The 15,596-nt window shown below is 35.3% G+C and overlaps 1 protein-coding gene across 11 annotated transcripts in view; it reads right to left on the reverse strand.

Moving 5' to 3' along the window:
• Nucleotides 1-1,236: 1,236 nt before the first annotated feature.
• The window catches only part of PDLIM5 (PDZ and LIM domain 5), a 185,413-nt gene continuing 171,053 nt past the window's right edge, over nt 1,237-15,596 (reverse strand). For all 11 annotated transcript variants that reach the window (XM_074343691.1, XM_074343728.1, XM_074343686.1 and 8 more), the window contains 4 exons: nt 10,847-11,027; nt 7,940-8,060; nt 5,904-6,019; nt 1,237-4,494 (listed from right to left, as the gene is read on the reverse strand). In XM_074343691.1, coding sequence (XP_074199792.1) covers nt 4,405-4,494; nt 5,904-6,019; nt 7,940-8,060; nt 10,847-11,027 — 508 coding nt within the window. In that variant the 3' untranslated portion in view covers nt 1,237-4,404. The remainder of the gene's footprint in view (nt 4,495-5,903; nt 6,020-7,939; nt 8,061-10,846; nt 11,028-15,596) is intronic.

Genomic DNA, 15,596 nt, shown 5'->3' on the forward strand with positions numbered 1-15,596 from the left:
CCTCTTTTAAATTTTAAATACTGCAAAGGAACCATTTTCCCTGTGAGGCTCCCACACTTGGGATGAAACCCCCTCTGCGGAATTTTGGCACCTTATTAATTAGTGGTTATGAGTGGGAGCTGCTCTCTCTCAGCAACTCCTATTCTGCCATCAGTCAAGGGTGATTCTGTAATAAATTCCCACGAAGCAAACTCTTTCTGGTAATTCTCCCTAATTAACACCAGGCCTGCTAATAATACATCAGGTCCTATGTGTTTCTGATATAACCAAGATCTTGTCTGAGAGGACTCAAAAAGGGAAACCGCCAACCTAAATTAAGCTTTTGCTGGCAAGAAGGATTTTATATGTAGTTCTGTAAGAAAACCTTTGATAATCTTATATTGGGGACATTCTGACCAGAAAACATTGGACGACAGGGAGGCTTGTTCTGGTGTGAGCACTGAATGGGGATTTATTGTGAACACACTGTTGAGTCTTAAGCCTATAAATCTTGTACTGGATTACTGTTTCTTAACGAAGGAATGACAGATCTCTTATTTTGTCGGTGCATTTTAATGTGCAATGACGTGATTGATAGAAACCAAGCAGCAGCTATTAAAATGTCAGATGCAGACTCGATGCCCTTATAAGTTTGGCTTCTGGAGTTTAATATACTGTGAGCAAATAGACTTGAATTTGTCTTTTATTTCCAGTATACAGCTTGCAACAGTAACATTCCTCTCAACTTTATACAGTTGGGAAAAAAATCTGAACTCAAACCAATAAACAAACAAGGAATAGGTGAGCCTACCTAGTTACAGAAAAGTTAGCTAATGAGATCAGGGTGAGTCAAGAATGAAGTAACACACACTGGTCAATGAGAAAAGTGAGAATGTAGATGATGATGGATGTTGTCTGAACATGACATATGATACAGTATAACGCTTGACATGACAGGTTATTCCAATAAGTGATTTCAGCAACAAATAATTTTTAAGACGATAGAGCATACTGATCTATTAATTTACAACCACTTATTGTATACATGCTACATGAAGAGCATAAATATGGATTAAAGCAGAATAAATGTGACAGTATTTTCAAATATTTTGTTTCTGGGACATTTTGGCTGGCAAATACCATAAAAGAGGAATTCTCCTGAGAATTATTACATCTCATCCTACCTTGTGAACATGTTTTTCCCCATGATGACTTAATGGAAACCACTTGCCGTCCAAAAAGAAAAACCAGGAGAGCTTGTCGACATCACTGCAGCCATTTATTTATTGAGTATGTGCACACTAAGGTATTGCTATACTGATTATATTTATCATGTGGTTTTTAATTAGAAAACACATCCAAAAGAAAAATAGCACAGACATAAACAAACTGAAAAATGTAAAGAAACAGAAGATAGAGATTAATACATAAGACAAATGATACACTGAGAATCCAAATTCAATACCTTAAAACTTACGGGGAACGAAGCGGGACAAACTGAAGCCACATTAAATTTGTATGAAATTATTCAGTGTGTTTTCCCTTCCTGTATGTCTGTAACACCTCTCCTTTCGACAGGGATGACTTAACTCCACGTATCACACAAATGTGACTATAACCCTAGATTCCCACTTGAAAGGGGAAGAATTATTTGCTGTAAAAGTGATACTAATACAGTACCCCTTGAAAATGGTATCAAAGAATTCCTTTTTGTTGTAGATCATTTTTAAACAATAATGCTGCACTAATATTTTGAAGATTTAAACTCATTTCTATTTGTCTTAATACAGTGACCAAATTATTAGGGTTTAGTTTTAGACTCTAAATGGAACCTGTAACCTGAACCAATAGGAAATCTGCATGCTACAAGCATAAGCAGGGGGCATTATTTTCTGGCTGCTATTTCAGTGAGCAACATTCAGTCCTTGGAGAATGTTATACGTTTGAACCCATCATTAACATTTAGAAACTGGGAAATCCAAGTAGATGTTTTGGAATCATGTACTGTGATTTTCATCTGTACTACCCTAAGCACAGCATTCCAAAATATACAGCTAGAGAGACTAAAGAAACACTCTACAATAGAGGTAATAATTTTAAAAAATGCTACTGATATGGAATATTTATAATCAGAAAAATAAATATTCAGGGAGCTCACCAGAAGAATAAAGTGCTCTGCCAGTTATTAAAAGATTACTGCTGGTGTATTAAATATGGCATTCCCCACTGTAAAATACAGAGATTCTTCTGGGTTATAATCAATATTTATCTCACAGGATTCACTGTTTTAGCAACAAATAGAAGGCTTCGCCACAGAAGAGAAGGGCAAAGCACAAAGACAAAATGATAAATTAGGAAGCAACATTATTCTTTTAGGGATAAAATTTAGAGAAATGCAACATTATGCTCCATGAATAATATGTAGAAATAAAAGTGTAATAAAAATGAAATCCTAATGTAAGATAACTTTATAAGAAATTCAGGTCAAATAAAATTCTTTGAAGGAAATACCCAAATGCCATTCAAATGCCATTGATTTATCAAATACTATCTTGACATATAATTGAGAAAGGTAAAACTAAATTTAAAAAAATCTCTACCACACCAAAACAAAACCACCAGCTTATTTTATGTCGTGTAAAGCGAAAGACTGACATTGATATGTGACAGTGCACATTAGCCAGCATGTCTTCTATAGGTGGTTTCAGCAGCAATAGGAAATAATGCACAATTCAGTTCCAGCTTTTAAAAAACAGAACAGAAAACTTCCTGCCTCCCTACAAGATGCAGGGTGAGGAGGTAGTCTGGGGTTGCTACTGGTGAAGCATTCAGTTTGCTACTTGGTATCACCTTTCTCATTCTTTTAGCCCCAGTTAATTATTATCTGCATATAATATAAATCTGCTAGACCATAAATTAGCAGCTTTCAAGGACAGATACCTTGAAAAGTTCTTAGGGAGGTTAAACAAATATTGTAGCCTTAAATCCCCCTCTCTGACAAACATACACACAGTGGAAGAGAAGTTGTAGGTGCCGGCTAGGACAGGCAGAGCTTGGGGCTCAGTGTCCACTGTAAGAGCACCTTCTCCAAACAAATTTAAACTATACCTTCCCGTGATCATGGGCTTCTGTTTGTTTTGGAAACAAAAAAACTATCAACAAATATCAACAGGATCCATGATTCTACCACAATTGTTTTTCTGTTTTCATGTGGTAGCTGCTTATCTTTTCCCTAAAATAAAGAAAACAAGTAACAGGCCAGTCTGAGTAATTAATCATGTTTCCCTCTATACTACCAAACCTCTGTGAATAAACATTTTCCAAACTGCGTGATTACAACTGGAAGTGGTTCATTTATTATTGAGAAAGAACTACTAAAAGAAAAAAAGAAATCTAAATTTTTATCACATTCCCCAAGCCAATCTTTTATTTTTCTGACGTAGAACTGAAGAACAAAATTATTCTGTAAAGAGAACTTTCAAACTTCCATCAGTCAGGAGTACAACTCTGAAACGGATCTAACTGATGCATTGTCTGAAAAGGGGAAATTTTTTAAAAATTTTGATCCAATCCTCTCAGTTACCATAATTCCCAACCACATTCTTTTCTATTCATTCTCTTTAAAGAGAGAGAAAACCGTCAGAGTCCAAAGTTATTCAACTTGCTCTTTACCTCAGCATGAAGAAGGGGAAAAAATAAAGTTTGATATAGGTGGTGAAACATACATATGAATAAAAAGTTGTATTTTAATAAAAGGCAAACATCTGAAATTTATAAGCTATATGGTGGCTTTTTTGGAGTGGGGGAATCGGAGAAAAATATAACATCTCTTATTGGCATAACACATTTTGATCAAAATCTCATTGGCCTTTCCTACTGGAATGATCAACTGTAAAGACAAAAAATGTATAGTTTTTTAAAAAATGACACCACCACTGATAAAATCCTCTGTTTAAACTCCTATTTACTGTTTTAAAGATAAACACTATTAAAAAAAAGTTTCACTTGTTGATTAAGTGTAAGGCATTTTCATTGCCTTTTATAGATTTACTCATAACTACCTAACAAGGAAAGAAGGCATAATTAATTATTTCAGCATAGAGGTTGAAGGTTTTTATTCTAAAATTTAATTCTTCACTAATTTATTCTAAGATGAATTTAATAGTCAACCAGGAAATTGGTTTTTATAAAAGTTATTTTATGGGGAGAAAATACAGGAAAAAAGTAATAATAAATGCCAAACTGTCTCTTTATGAAGCCAAATATTTCCTCATAGACTTGGTTTTCAAAGCTTGGAATTTATCCCTTCAGGGGCACTAATTATTTTTCAAAACTCCATATAAATATTAAATCTAAAAATTAATCGGTATTTTAAATCTCTTCTTTCTCTTCAGATTTTCTTCTCTTCTCCTGAATTGATGGCTTTCAAAAATTCACAGAATGAGCATGTTTCTTACAAAGTGGCTTGTCCTTCTTGGAGAAAAAGGTTTGACCTTCCAAACTTTCACAACATACCTGAAAAAGAAGCATTATTTAAGAGAATTTCGGTATTTTATCAAGTGTACCCAAGAAGGGGAAAATGATTTTTCACCCGATGAAGAATATGACAAAGCACTTTAACTGGTTGTGTCTGACCTCTAACATTTCACGATTACCAGTATATTTCATGTAATCTTTCAAAAGCAATGAAGAATGACTTTCTCCTGGAATGCATTCTAATTTATTTAAAATTCACTGATTATTATTTTCCTTTACTGGGAATATTTGGCCCTAGTGAAAAAAATAACACATAAAGAAGTAACATTAATTTCTCTTCTCAAATTCTAATCAATGCTTTAAATCTGCCTCCTATTGTAGAGAACCAAAGCATTCAGAAAAACAAACCCAAAACCCCAACACAATTGCTTTGCCACACATTCCTAAGCCCCCAAATACACAGGCATAGAATACCTGAGAATTCTTTTTAATTCATTTCTTTGTTGCTTACAGTGAAAACCCTAGTCAACATCTGGCTGCTGGATGATTATATCCTCAGTTAACTATGCACATTTAGGTCTTCTTGTCTTTCCCACTGTCTTTGTTAATTTTAATGCTCCTAAGCAGATCTACCAGAGAACAGGAGGAGGCAGATCTGCTACAAGTTGTTGCTTTTTATAGATTTTATGAAGTCTAAAAGATCAAGGAGGTAAACAAGACAGGGTTCAATGATAATGTTAGGGGAAATCATTTGACTTCAATTAACAAGACTTTTCCCCCTTCATATAATGGGTACTGTAAACCACTGAAGATACTAAATTGAATTAAAAAAAAAATCAAACAACTGACAATACCTTTATTAGATATTTACTTCTAAATTTAAATACTACACATCTTAGGTTAATGTTAATCTCTGAATCTATCCTCATCATTAAAATAAAACCAAAAATATTAAAATATCAAATGAAAGAGGCAATTAACTATATTACTGTATGTTCATTATAGTCTCAAAAAAGTATTCATAGACTATTGATAAGGAAACAGATCAAATATAGTGTACTCCAGTGATAAGTTAATATAAGATTTTTATAATTATTTACTTCTATTTTAAGAAGTGTCTATGCTCCTCAAAATTACTAAAAACACACCAGTAAGAGAGTATTAAAAAAAAAAAAGTAGAAGACTTACTGTTTTAAGAAATACATAGCTTCTCCTTATAGACAAAAATGTATAAAATATGATTTTTCTCTAAAGGGGTAAGCATCTTACTGTGTGCCAAATAATTTCAAAAAGTACCAAAACTTTTAATAAACAACTTTCAAAATCAGTGTAAAAATACTTTAAAGTCTGAAGTACTGAAAAATACAAAAACTGTTATTTCCATTTAATGCCTAGGCTAGAACTGGCCATACTGTGCTCCTTTAATTTGGAAATAAGAGTTTACTTACTGAGCATACAAAGCAAGTGTCATGCCAGGTATAGCCCAGAGCTTCCAGGAACATGTCGCCAGCTTCTATGGGAAATTCACATCCACGGCATATAGTACCAAAGAGGGCATAATAATCTGTATTGGAGTGGGAGGAGACATAATTTAAATATGACAGTTTCTGGAAAACAGCAACAAAATTGGAATTCAATAAGATGATGAAGATAAAGTTACTAGTAACTAAAAAATTTGCAGATGACATAATATTTTGCTTGAGATATGTGTAGTATATTTCAGGTTACCCTTGGTAAATGGTATTTAGCAACTTAACATCTCTCCGGGCCCTAGATAATAGAATCTGATGCACATTCTTGAGTTGTTTTACAGATGCGAAAACCCCCACCAGATGGAAGATGTTAACTACCTGATGACTGTGATCATCCAGGCCTCCTGGAGCCTAAGGAATGATAACGTCAACCCCTGTGACACTGCCTTGTTACCTTGCCATCAACCAATCAGAGAACTGTGCACAAGCTTATCACAGACCTTGGGACGCCCCTCCTTCACTTTGCCTTTGAAAATGCTTTGCTGAAACCCATCAGGGAATCTGGGCTTTTTGAGCACTAGCTGTTCTGGACTCCTCTTCTGGTGCCTTATAAGAAACACTGCATTGGCCTTCACCATAACCAGGTGTCAGTAGTTTGGCTTTTTTGCAAAGGCGAGTGTGTTGCCGGAGAATATAGCTTCTTGTCTCGTGCAGGAAAGAATTTAAGAGCAAGGCATAAAGTGAAAGCAGATTTACTCAGGGAGATACACCCTCCACAGACAGAGTGTGGCCCATCTCAGAAGGCAAGACAGGCAGCCCCAGGGTACGGGGGTTTTGGTTTTTATGGGCTGGGTAGTTTCATATGCTAACAAGTAGGAAGATTATTCCAACTGTTTTGGGGAAAGGGTGAGGATTTCCAGGAATTGGGCCCCAAAGCCAGCTCTAGTGAGAAGCATAGTGTTCACTCTAATGCAAACCATGAAGGTATTAAGCACATTCTGATTCATATTTAAACAAATATTATCATAACTATTTGAGGGTTGGGAGAAAGAAGATAAACCATTTTAGCTGGCAATGACAATGTCCAGGTGAAGGGTTAGAGTGAATTGGATTTAGTGGTGACAGCTGAGGTGAGAGACAAGCATGAGTTCAATACACACTTGGGGGAGAACGGTTAGGGTTTACTAATTAGATTGGGCAAAGAAGAGTCAAGTCATGCTGACCAGCCTCAAATGAGAAGCGGACTGCTGCTGTAACTTGACCACTGTGGAATACTCCCTTCTTCCAGCATCATCCTTTGAATTTCAAGGTAGAACAACAATAAAGCCCATGGTAGCAATGCAGTGATACTGAGTGGATGCACAATAAGGGAATAATATTTTATGTTTTGAAACATGCATGTGTGGTAGTAATATCTAGGTAAGGGTAATAATAAATAAGTGTTATGAAAGTTCACTTACAGCCTTTGGAAAGGAAAAGAAAGTGTTCAGAGTTCAGGTAATAGGATAAATGTAGTAGACTGGTCCTCAGAGCCTGGATTTTTAAAAATAATTTCACCAAGGGAGCAAACTAAACCAGGATTACCTTCCCATTCAGTAAAAGGAACAAAGGATTTCCAATTTATTGTCAAGGCAGTTCCCTTAAAGAGCACATCAGTATCATATTCAAAACCTGAACACTTCTCATGTTTATAACCACTCAAAATTCACTAGTGGAGTGTAAGAGGTGGCTTTAAGCTACACGATTTGGTAGGATTAATACCCATAAGTTATTGGTGATTCAAGAAAAATAGTTCTCAAAGTAATTGCTTACGTGCTCACTTCTCTTAATGAAGTGGGGAATATCTGTTTTGACAGTCACATTTGCTATACATTTAGAGTAATGTTAAGTGGGTCCTAAAACAATCAGTACAACTCTTTTGCCTAGTATTTCCTTTCAACTTTATAGCAATAAAAGGATTAATGTTTTATCTTCATTCAAAACTTAAGAAACTAATGTCTTCAGGATCTTACCGGTCTCACAGTAGGGTTCACCATCCTCCAAGTGAAAAACATTATTACGAATAGGTTTTCCACAGGCCACGCACACAAAACAGGAAACATGCCAAGTTTGTTTCAAAGCATTGATGACTTCCTGTCAGAAAAAAGTAATTGGATGTAAAGAAAGATGAACGCTTATTGTACTAACTGTACCAACACAGCCCTTTTACTTATTTACTTTTTGGGTAGGGAGGTAATCAGGTTTATTCATTTGTTTATTTGTTTTACTTACTTATTTATTTATTTATTGGCAGTACTGGGAATTGAACCGAGGACCTCGTGCATGTCAAGCATGCACTCTGTCGCTGAGCTACACCCTCCCACCACCAATACAGCCCTTTTAAAATGACCCAAAGTGGACATACATGCTTTGTCTTTCCCTAAGCTTTTCCTCTAAGGAACTAGAGATATTTAAGAACAGATTCACGAATCATCTAAACTGATGCTCTATATAAAATATGCATTTTTCACAAATATAAACCAACAAACTTATTTAAAGAATGATTTACTATGTTAAACATTATGCATGCAGTGAATAAAAGCATTTTATAAGTGCTTGCTACAATACATTCTGTCTTCTCTCAAAGGGTGTCAGGAAACATTAACTTGTAAAGGTTTCACAGTATTATCTTGAAAATGTCAGGGAGGAAGGGCAAAACATTTAAAAACTAAAACAAACCTATACTTTGTTGCATGATGGAAGCAATAACTGCAACAGTGTAATCCAATCATGTTTAACACATGTTTAGGATTTTGGAAATCAGCTATGACTGTACTAAGCACACATTCAAATGAGTGTCTAAAATTTGAACCATAAAGCATGGATTCTAGTCAACAGTGGCCCTGTGCTTTACATGTACGAAGTATCAAAGACTTGGGCCAGATTTTAAGTAGTAAAAGAAGTCTGGGGAAGGTGGTTTGCAAGGAATCATTTCTTTGAATTGAGAGGAGGAGATACAGCCATTAAAAATCATTTTTGAAGAATAGGTAATAACAGAGGAATTTACTTTTTCCACAATATTTATCACAAAAAAGAGGGTGCCATATACATAAAGCATAATTACAATTTTATAAATGGATTACTTATAAGAAGCACATTGGAAGAAAGCGCATACTAAGGTTAACGGGAACTCTCTGGAATTGGTAAACATACAGGTCATTTTAATTTTATTCTTTGTATTTTTTGTATTTTCTTTAAAAAAAAAAATACACACACACACACACACACACACACACATTTAGGGGGGTAATTGGGTTTATTTAATTTATTTTTAAATGAAATACTAGGGAATGAACCCAGGACCTCATGCATGATAAGCATGGGCTCTACCACTTCAGCTATACCCTCCCTTCTAATTTTTGTATTTTCTAATTGTTAAAGAGTGAAATATTTTTTGTAATTAAAAACACTGTCAAAATAAAATAAAGGGATATAGAATAAATTATTAGCCATAGAAAATGCCACAGTTCACTAATGAAAGACAAGAGGAAGAAATGGCAGTTATTTAGACCCAAAGAGATCACAATAAGCACATACAAGAAATATACATTCAACCAAATCATTTCCCAAGGCTTCTAGATATAGTCAGCTCTCTATCCAGGAGACAGATTACTATTCCTTCTTCAGCAGGCTATCAGACAACTAAAACACAATCCAGAGAATCTCTCCCTTTAGTGATGTTCTGGCCCATGTCTGTAGCAGCGAGTTTAAGATTTCTATTTCCAAGAACCTCATTTGGTGCTTAGATTCTTACCTGACCTTGTTTTATTAATTATTCTAGAATCCACAGAATACATTTATCTACTAAAACAGTATTAATGTATTCTACCTATTAATTCTTTGTCATTTGGAAAGGTACAGCCTGAATCATTCTTCTCTTTTGTTCTCCACATATTGTATAAATTAATAATACAGACATATTCCATGTAGTATATTTATAATTTTTAAGTGTCCTCAAAATTTTAGGCCCATTTAAAGATGTATTCTAAAATTAAGACTGCTCAATAACTCATACTAACTCTTCTCTGAATTAATATGAATTAGAGTTTCATTATTATACTTTCATATTGAAACAGAACTCAGCAATGTCATTTCCAAAGTTTGTATGAGTTGTCTGAGTTTTCTATGAGTCCAGGACCTTGGCTGCTTCTAAAAGTAAAATTCTAACTCCTGGTCACCCATAGGAAATGCCTTAACCTTACTTCACAACTGCAAATTGGGTATTCCAGAGTAGGACATTCATTCATTCATTCATCATTATTTATTATGTATCTGACTGCTAAATTACTCCTTTTGTAAAAAAAAAAAAAAAAAGGTGGTTTGATTATTTTTCTATCACATGTATACTCTCATAAAACTGAGGTTATATTTTTAAACATTATATGTATTCAAGAAAAATATACCATTTATAAGCTTCATGTTTTATATATTTCACGAGACCTGTGCCCTGTGCTTGAACCCTGACAAATGGGGAAATGCTGCTCTTATAAAAGCGATGGAATTTAATTTAAAACAGGGAAGGTGTCGGTTCTGAGAACTCAAACGTGTGTGGTCCTGTGCGACCTCTTCATTCCTGAGCAAACAGGGTCCTGTTGAGGTAGCACACCCACAGTAAATTATTTTTTCCCCACAGCGTAGGTAGACTTTAACCAGACAAGCCAGTACTCAGTAAGACAAAACCAAAGACAACTTAACCCCATGAGTCCGATATACTCCTACAGAGGCCTATTTAGTTTTGCTTTACAAAAATAAATAGTGATGAAAGCAAAGAGGAGATCAAGCAAGAAGAAAATAAAAAGTAAAAAGGATGGAAGGGTCTCATACCAAAAAACTGTTCTGCTTTAAAACTCACTCAGAATGAAAAGGTTTCCAGTACTTACTCCAAGGATCTTCCTTTGGCATCGACCACATTCAGGAGCAAAGAATTTCTCATAGCAGAGCTCACAATACAAGGCACCCTGTTCCTCTACAAATCCAATGTAGGCCATTGTATTTTTGCAGTGAGCACAGTTAAATTCTTCTGGGTGCCAAGATTTCCCCAGTGCCACTAGGAATGGTCCCCTGCAGGAAGAAAAGAGATGAAGTTGAGTTAGGAATAAAAGTTTCTAGTTAGCCCGGATAGGACCTCTTTATGCAAATAATTAAATACTTGCTCAATTCTCCTTCTCAAGGACTGAACACTTGGGTGCTATAAATTTACATAGGAACTCTTTGCACATTGAAGTGAAGACAACAGGGAAGAGGAGTAAGAGCACTGAAGGGATTTCTTCAGGAAAGGCCATCCCTGCCCCCTGTTTTTCTGTCTTCAAGGGATTTGGTGGTTATGATTTTGAGCTGCAGTGAGTGAGTCTGTCTGCGTTATGATTATGACTGAGAATGAGAAGGTTAACTGTGACAGATTATGAAGTAACCAGGAAAAAAATAAAAGGTTTAGGCAGAAATGAGTTTGACATTTCTATAAAATAAACAAAAGAAAAAAAAGTCTCAATTTGGTAATGTCAGTCTTAAAAACAGTAATAAGTATTACCTGAGAAAGCATGAGTCAATTTCTCTCCCCCATATATTATTTCATATAGTACTTCTCAACTTTATTAAACATAGCAAATCCTTACCCTCTAAAATGACTACAGAAATTATAAACTGGGTATTAGAGATTATTTGAAGCAACTTAGAAAGGTTTTATTTAATTCAAACATGACTGATTTTTAACGTACATTTGTATCAAGGTAAGAAATGTCTGTAAAGGAGATTTTTTTCCATTAAATACTATACAGCCAGGAACTGATAAGGTGGGTTTGGTTTGCTTGACAGGAATCCATTAAGAAGCTTTATCTAGTCATGAGGCCTGGGGAGATTAACCACCCTAGCCTCTGCAACATACTTTTCAGTAGCTACCTCACACTAATTCTTATTCAGAGTGGCTTTACCTCCAAGGCACTTTTACAGTTATCTAATTTGTCCATGAGACATTCCTGTGAGATAGACCAGGGCAGTTATTATGAACAGTTTAGCAGATGGAGAAGCTGAGATACAGAATGTTCAAAAGATATGACATGTATCATAAAATCACTGATTGAATGAAGGCCAGAAGCTGAATTTCCTGATTTATAGTATACTGCCTTAGTCAACTGATATTTTGCCTCTGATCTCATTACCATCAATTATCATCCTAATTAATTCTTAGTAAGCACAAGATACCTGGCCTTTAGGAAGATTATTAATGGGAAAAGGTCACCGTAATGAGCATGACATAGTTGAAAGTTTTTAGCCTTTGACAATAACGTAAATCTTCGTTCCCATTGGGGAATTCTTCACAAATACATTAATGTTTATTCAGAACCAGCACCTAATTCTGTAGGAGTCAAGAAAGTAGTAAGGCTCTTGAAGAATGATTAAAATGTGTTCTGGGGGCAGAAGGGGATATCTCCTAGCCCCATTTTTTATTAATTTGTTTCTTATTAATATGGTGCCATTTTATATAAGCTAGTGCATGCAGCTCTTAGCTTTGGAGACAAGTAATTTATTATTATTATTTTTTTAAACTTTAGGATACTATTTTTGTCACTACTAACAAGGAATGCCTTTGTTAACTATTTCCTGTCAGAAAAAAAAAGTGCTACAGATCACTTATTCTATAACCAAATATGTTACTTTTGGTAGGCTGTCCCTCAATTTTTAACTGGTTTATAAATGACAGTCCTACTTAACACCTCACTTCATTTTCTCAGTATGTATTTGGTAAGCAGTTTATCCTCAGAAATAAACCAAGGAATCATATAATGCTCAAAGCTAGACAAAGTTTTATGAATGCACTGAGCTTTTCCACCAGGTGGATGTCTTTGTGATGTGTGCTTGAAAAGTCTACCAGGGTAAACTTACTGCAACCATAACACAGAATTGTAGGGTTTTATGCTACCATTGGTCTGGACATTAAAGTAGATTCAAACCAGTCTCCGAGGGTAAATTTATTAGGGCACATCTTCAGCTCGTCCAGAAGGCTGGATGGCCCCTTGAGACCAGCATCCGTATTTGATGACTCAGTTTGGAAAAGAAGCCAATCTAACCTCAAATTCTGCATCCTGTTCAAGCCTAAGTATTAGCATGTACTTGGAAGGAAGAGTTTTCCTCTTGAAACTTGTCTATCAGTGCTACCAAATATTTAACAAAGTTCATCTGAGAAAAAAAAAAAAAGATGTTTAAGAACAGCTGACTAAGGAACATATAATCCATTGTCTAGACTTTTCTAAAATAAGTGTTGAGATCAACTTTGACCAGCAGAGAACCCGGAATCAGAGCAGACTGGGTCTGACCAATCCACAGACTGACCGGTGCTAAGGGTGACACCATCAGTTTGCACGGACAACAGCTCCACAAAATCCCCGAGTCTCCTGCAAGGTGCTGCTGAGAGCGCCTCTGTCAGATCACACAGGGCCGTTATGACATGGATTCTCAGGAGAAACTCCTTTCAGGTTTTTGTAACAAGAATGGTTTTGCTTCTTCTGAGCAAGAGATTTATTCTTTTTATTATCTCACTGTAATTTAAAACATTTTCTTTTCTTTCTTTTTTTTTTTTTTTGCAGACTGCTAAAAGGCTTAAAGCCAAATCCAGTCTAACCACAGCAAGTACGTATGTCATTATCATCCAGTCTCAATGACAAAATTTTCTCCAGTCTTCATTTTTAATAGTCCCACCCATGATTTTCATCCTTCTTTTTCTCCTTTTTGTAATTAAAAGGTTTTCATATATTTCATGTATTCTTAAAAGTCTTTTTGAAAGCTTTCTGGAATAGAGTAAGAAAGGAAAGGAAAGGAAAGGAAAGGGGAAAGGAAAGATAAGAAAAGGAAGGGAAAGGAAAGAAAAGAAAGAAATTTTCAGATATTTACTTAGTTTCTTTATCAAAGTTGAATAATGAAAGATCTTAATGACAGTAAAGAAACTCCCTCTGCATCTTTACAAAGTGAGGTGACAATGACCTGGGCTTCTGCACAACCTGATATTCCTTGCTGAGCTGAAAGAGCATCTTCCACATCCATGCCCTTGAAGTAGTGTCTATAGATGAAACAATAAAATCTCTTAGCTACAACAAAGTACTCTCTTCTGTGTCGGCAAGGGACTAATTAAAACAAATTCGTTAATACAGGATTAACACTGAAGAAGCTCTTCTTGTTCCTGGTAGGACTGGGTTTCGGTCCGTGAAGTGAACAACAGGCTCGGGTAACTGCACAGAGGAGTGACGCCCTTGGCTGTCGGCTGGCTGCCCCTCTGAGGGCCCCGCGCCCCTTGAGCCTCCCTCACTAAATACCTGCTGACTGACAAGGGAAGGGCGGGGGCCAGAGCTGAAGCCCTGACTGGCTGAGACAGAAGAGCCACAGCATGAAACCTTTTACCCTGTCCACCTTCCATGACATTTATGCCAAAAAGAAAACAAAAAAATTGGAAGGAAAGCAAGCGAAGGATGCTAAGGAAAGAATTCAGAGCAAAAGAAAAGCTTATTCAGAAAGGTAAAAGGAAATGCAAATTTCAACAGGCACAGGTTAAGAGGGATTTCGCTTCAGAATCAAATGCTTACTTCTTGCCTCCTTTTGTTATTTAATTCTTACAATAACCCTCGGTGATAGAAATGAACTCTACAAACAGATGAAGAAAACAGCGGAGAAGTTAGCCAACTTCTCTGAGATTATGAGGATGATGAACTGTGAAGCTGGAATCCTCCAAGGCTCAGCCACTACAGATCAAAAATTTTTATTCAACCAAAAGTTACTGCATCAATAGAAGTTAAAAACAAAAGGAAACTAAAAACAATCAAAAGAAGTTAATCAACAAAAGTTAAAAACAAAGTCACATAAACAATAACATGCTCAAAATAAATATGAAAGCTGGTATTCTAATAAACTAGATATAATAAATAACAAAAATGTATTAGCCAGTTTTTCATTATGGTCAACTTTTAGGAAAGGCTTAGCCTGAGGAGTCTAAATACAATATAGCCAGAAGAATAGAGTGAAACAGAAGATCACAAATATATACACAGACACACGCAGGAAGAGAAGAAAGTAAAGGAGAAGGAAACACACAGTGACAAAGATTTAAGATTTATAAAGGTCAAAATCAGAAATATTAACAATCATTCAGAAAATTCAGAAATACCATATTTTTGATGTCCTTAATTCTTCATTTCCAGCAGATTACGCCCAAAACTTTCCAGTTTAGAACATAAAAAAATATAGTTCTACTTTCATTGTGTATAATTTCAATTCGCAGCCCTTTAAAATACTGCATTTAAAAGGTTATGAGGCCAACCATCGCTTTTTATTTTAAAGACATAAATGATTTATTCCTCAAGAACAAATGCACACGTAAAATGAGCCCAAACATAATAGTGAACAAAAAGAACAAGTTCTAAAAAAGGTAATATAAATTGATAATTTATAGAAGTTTATTAGAGACAATTACAGTCCATGCTTTATACTAAAATTATTATAAAACTGGAAAAGCAAGAGAAATGTGATTTTATATAATAAGACAAATAAGTAGGCTATAATTTCATCTTGGCAAGACTACTATCACACATTCTTCCAAATGTTTTTAAAAAGTTAATTCATCAGCTGGTCAGTGATATGTGGCAGGTA

This window comes from Camelus bactrianus, chromosome 2, assembly GCF_048773025.1.
Source record: "Camelus bactrianus isolate YW-2024 breed Bactrian camel chromosome 2, ASM4877302v1, whole genome shotgun sequence".
Classification (NCBI taxonomy): Eukaryota; Metazoa; Chordata; class Mammalia; order Artiodactyla; family Camelidae; genus Camelus; species Camelus bactrianus.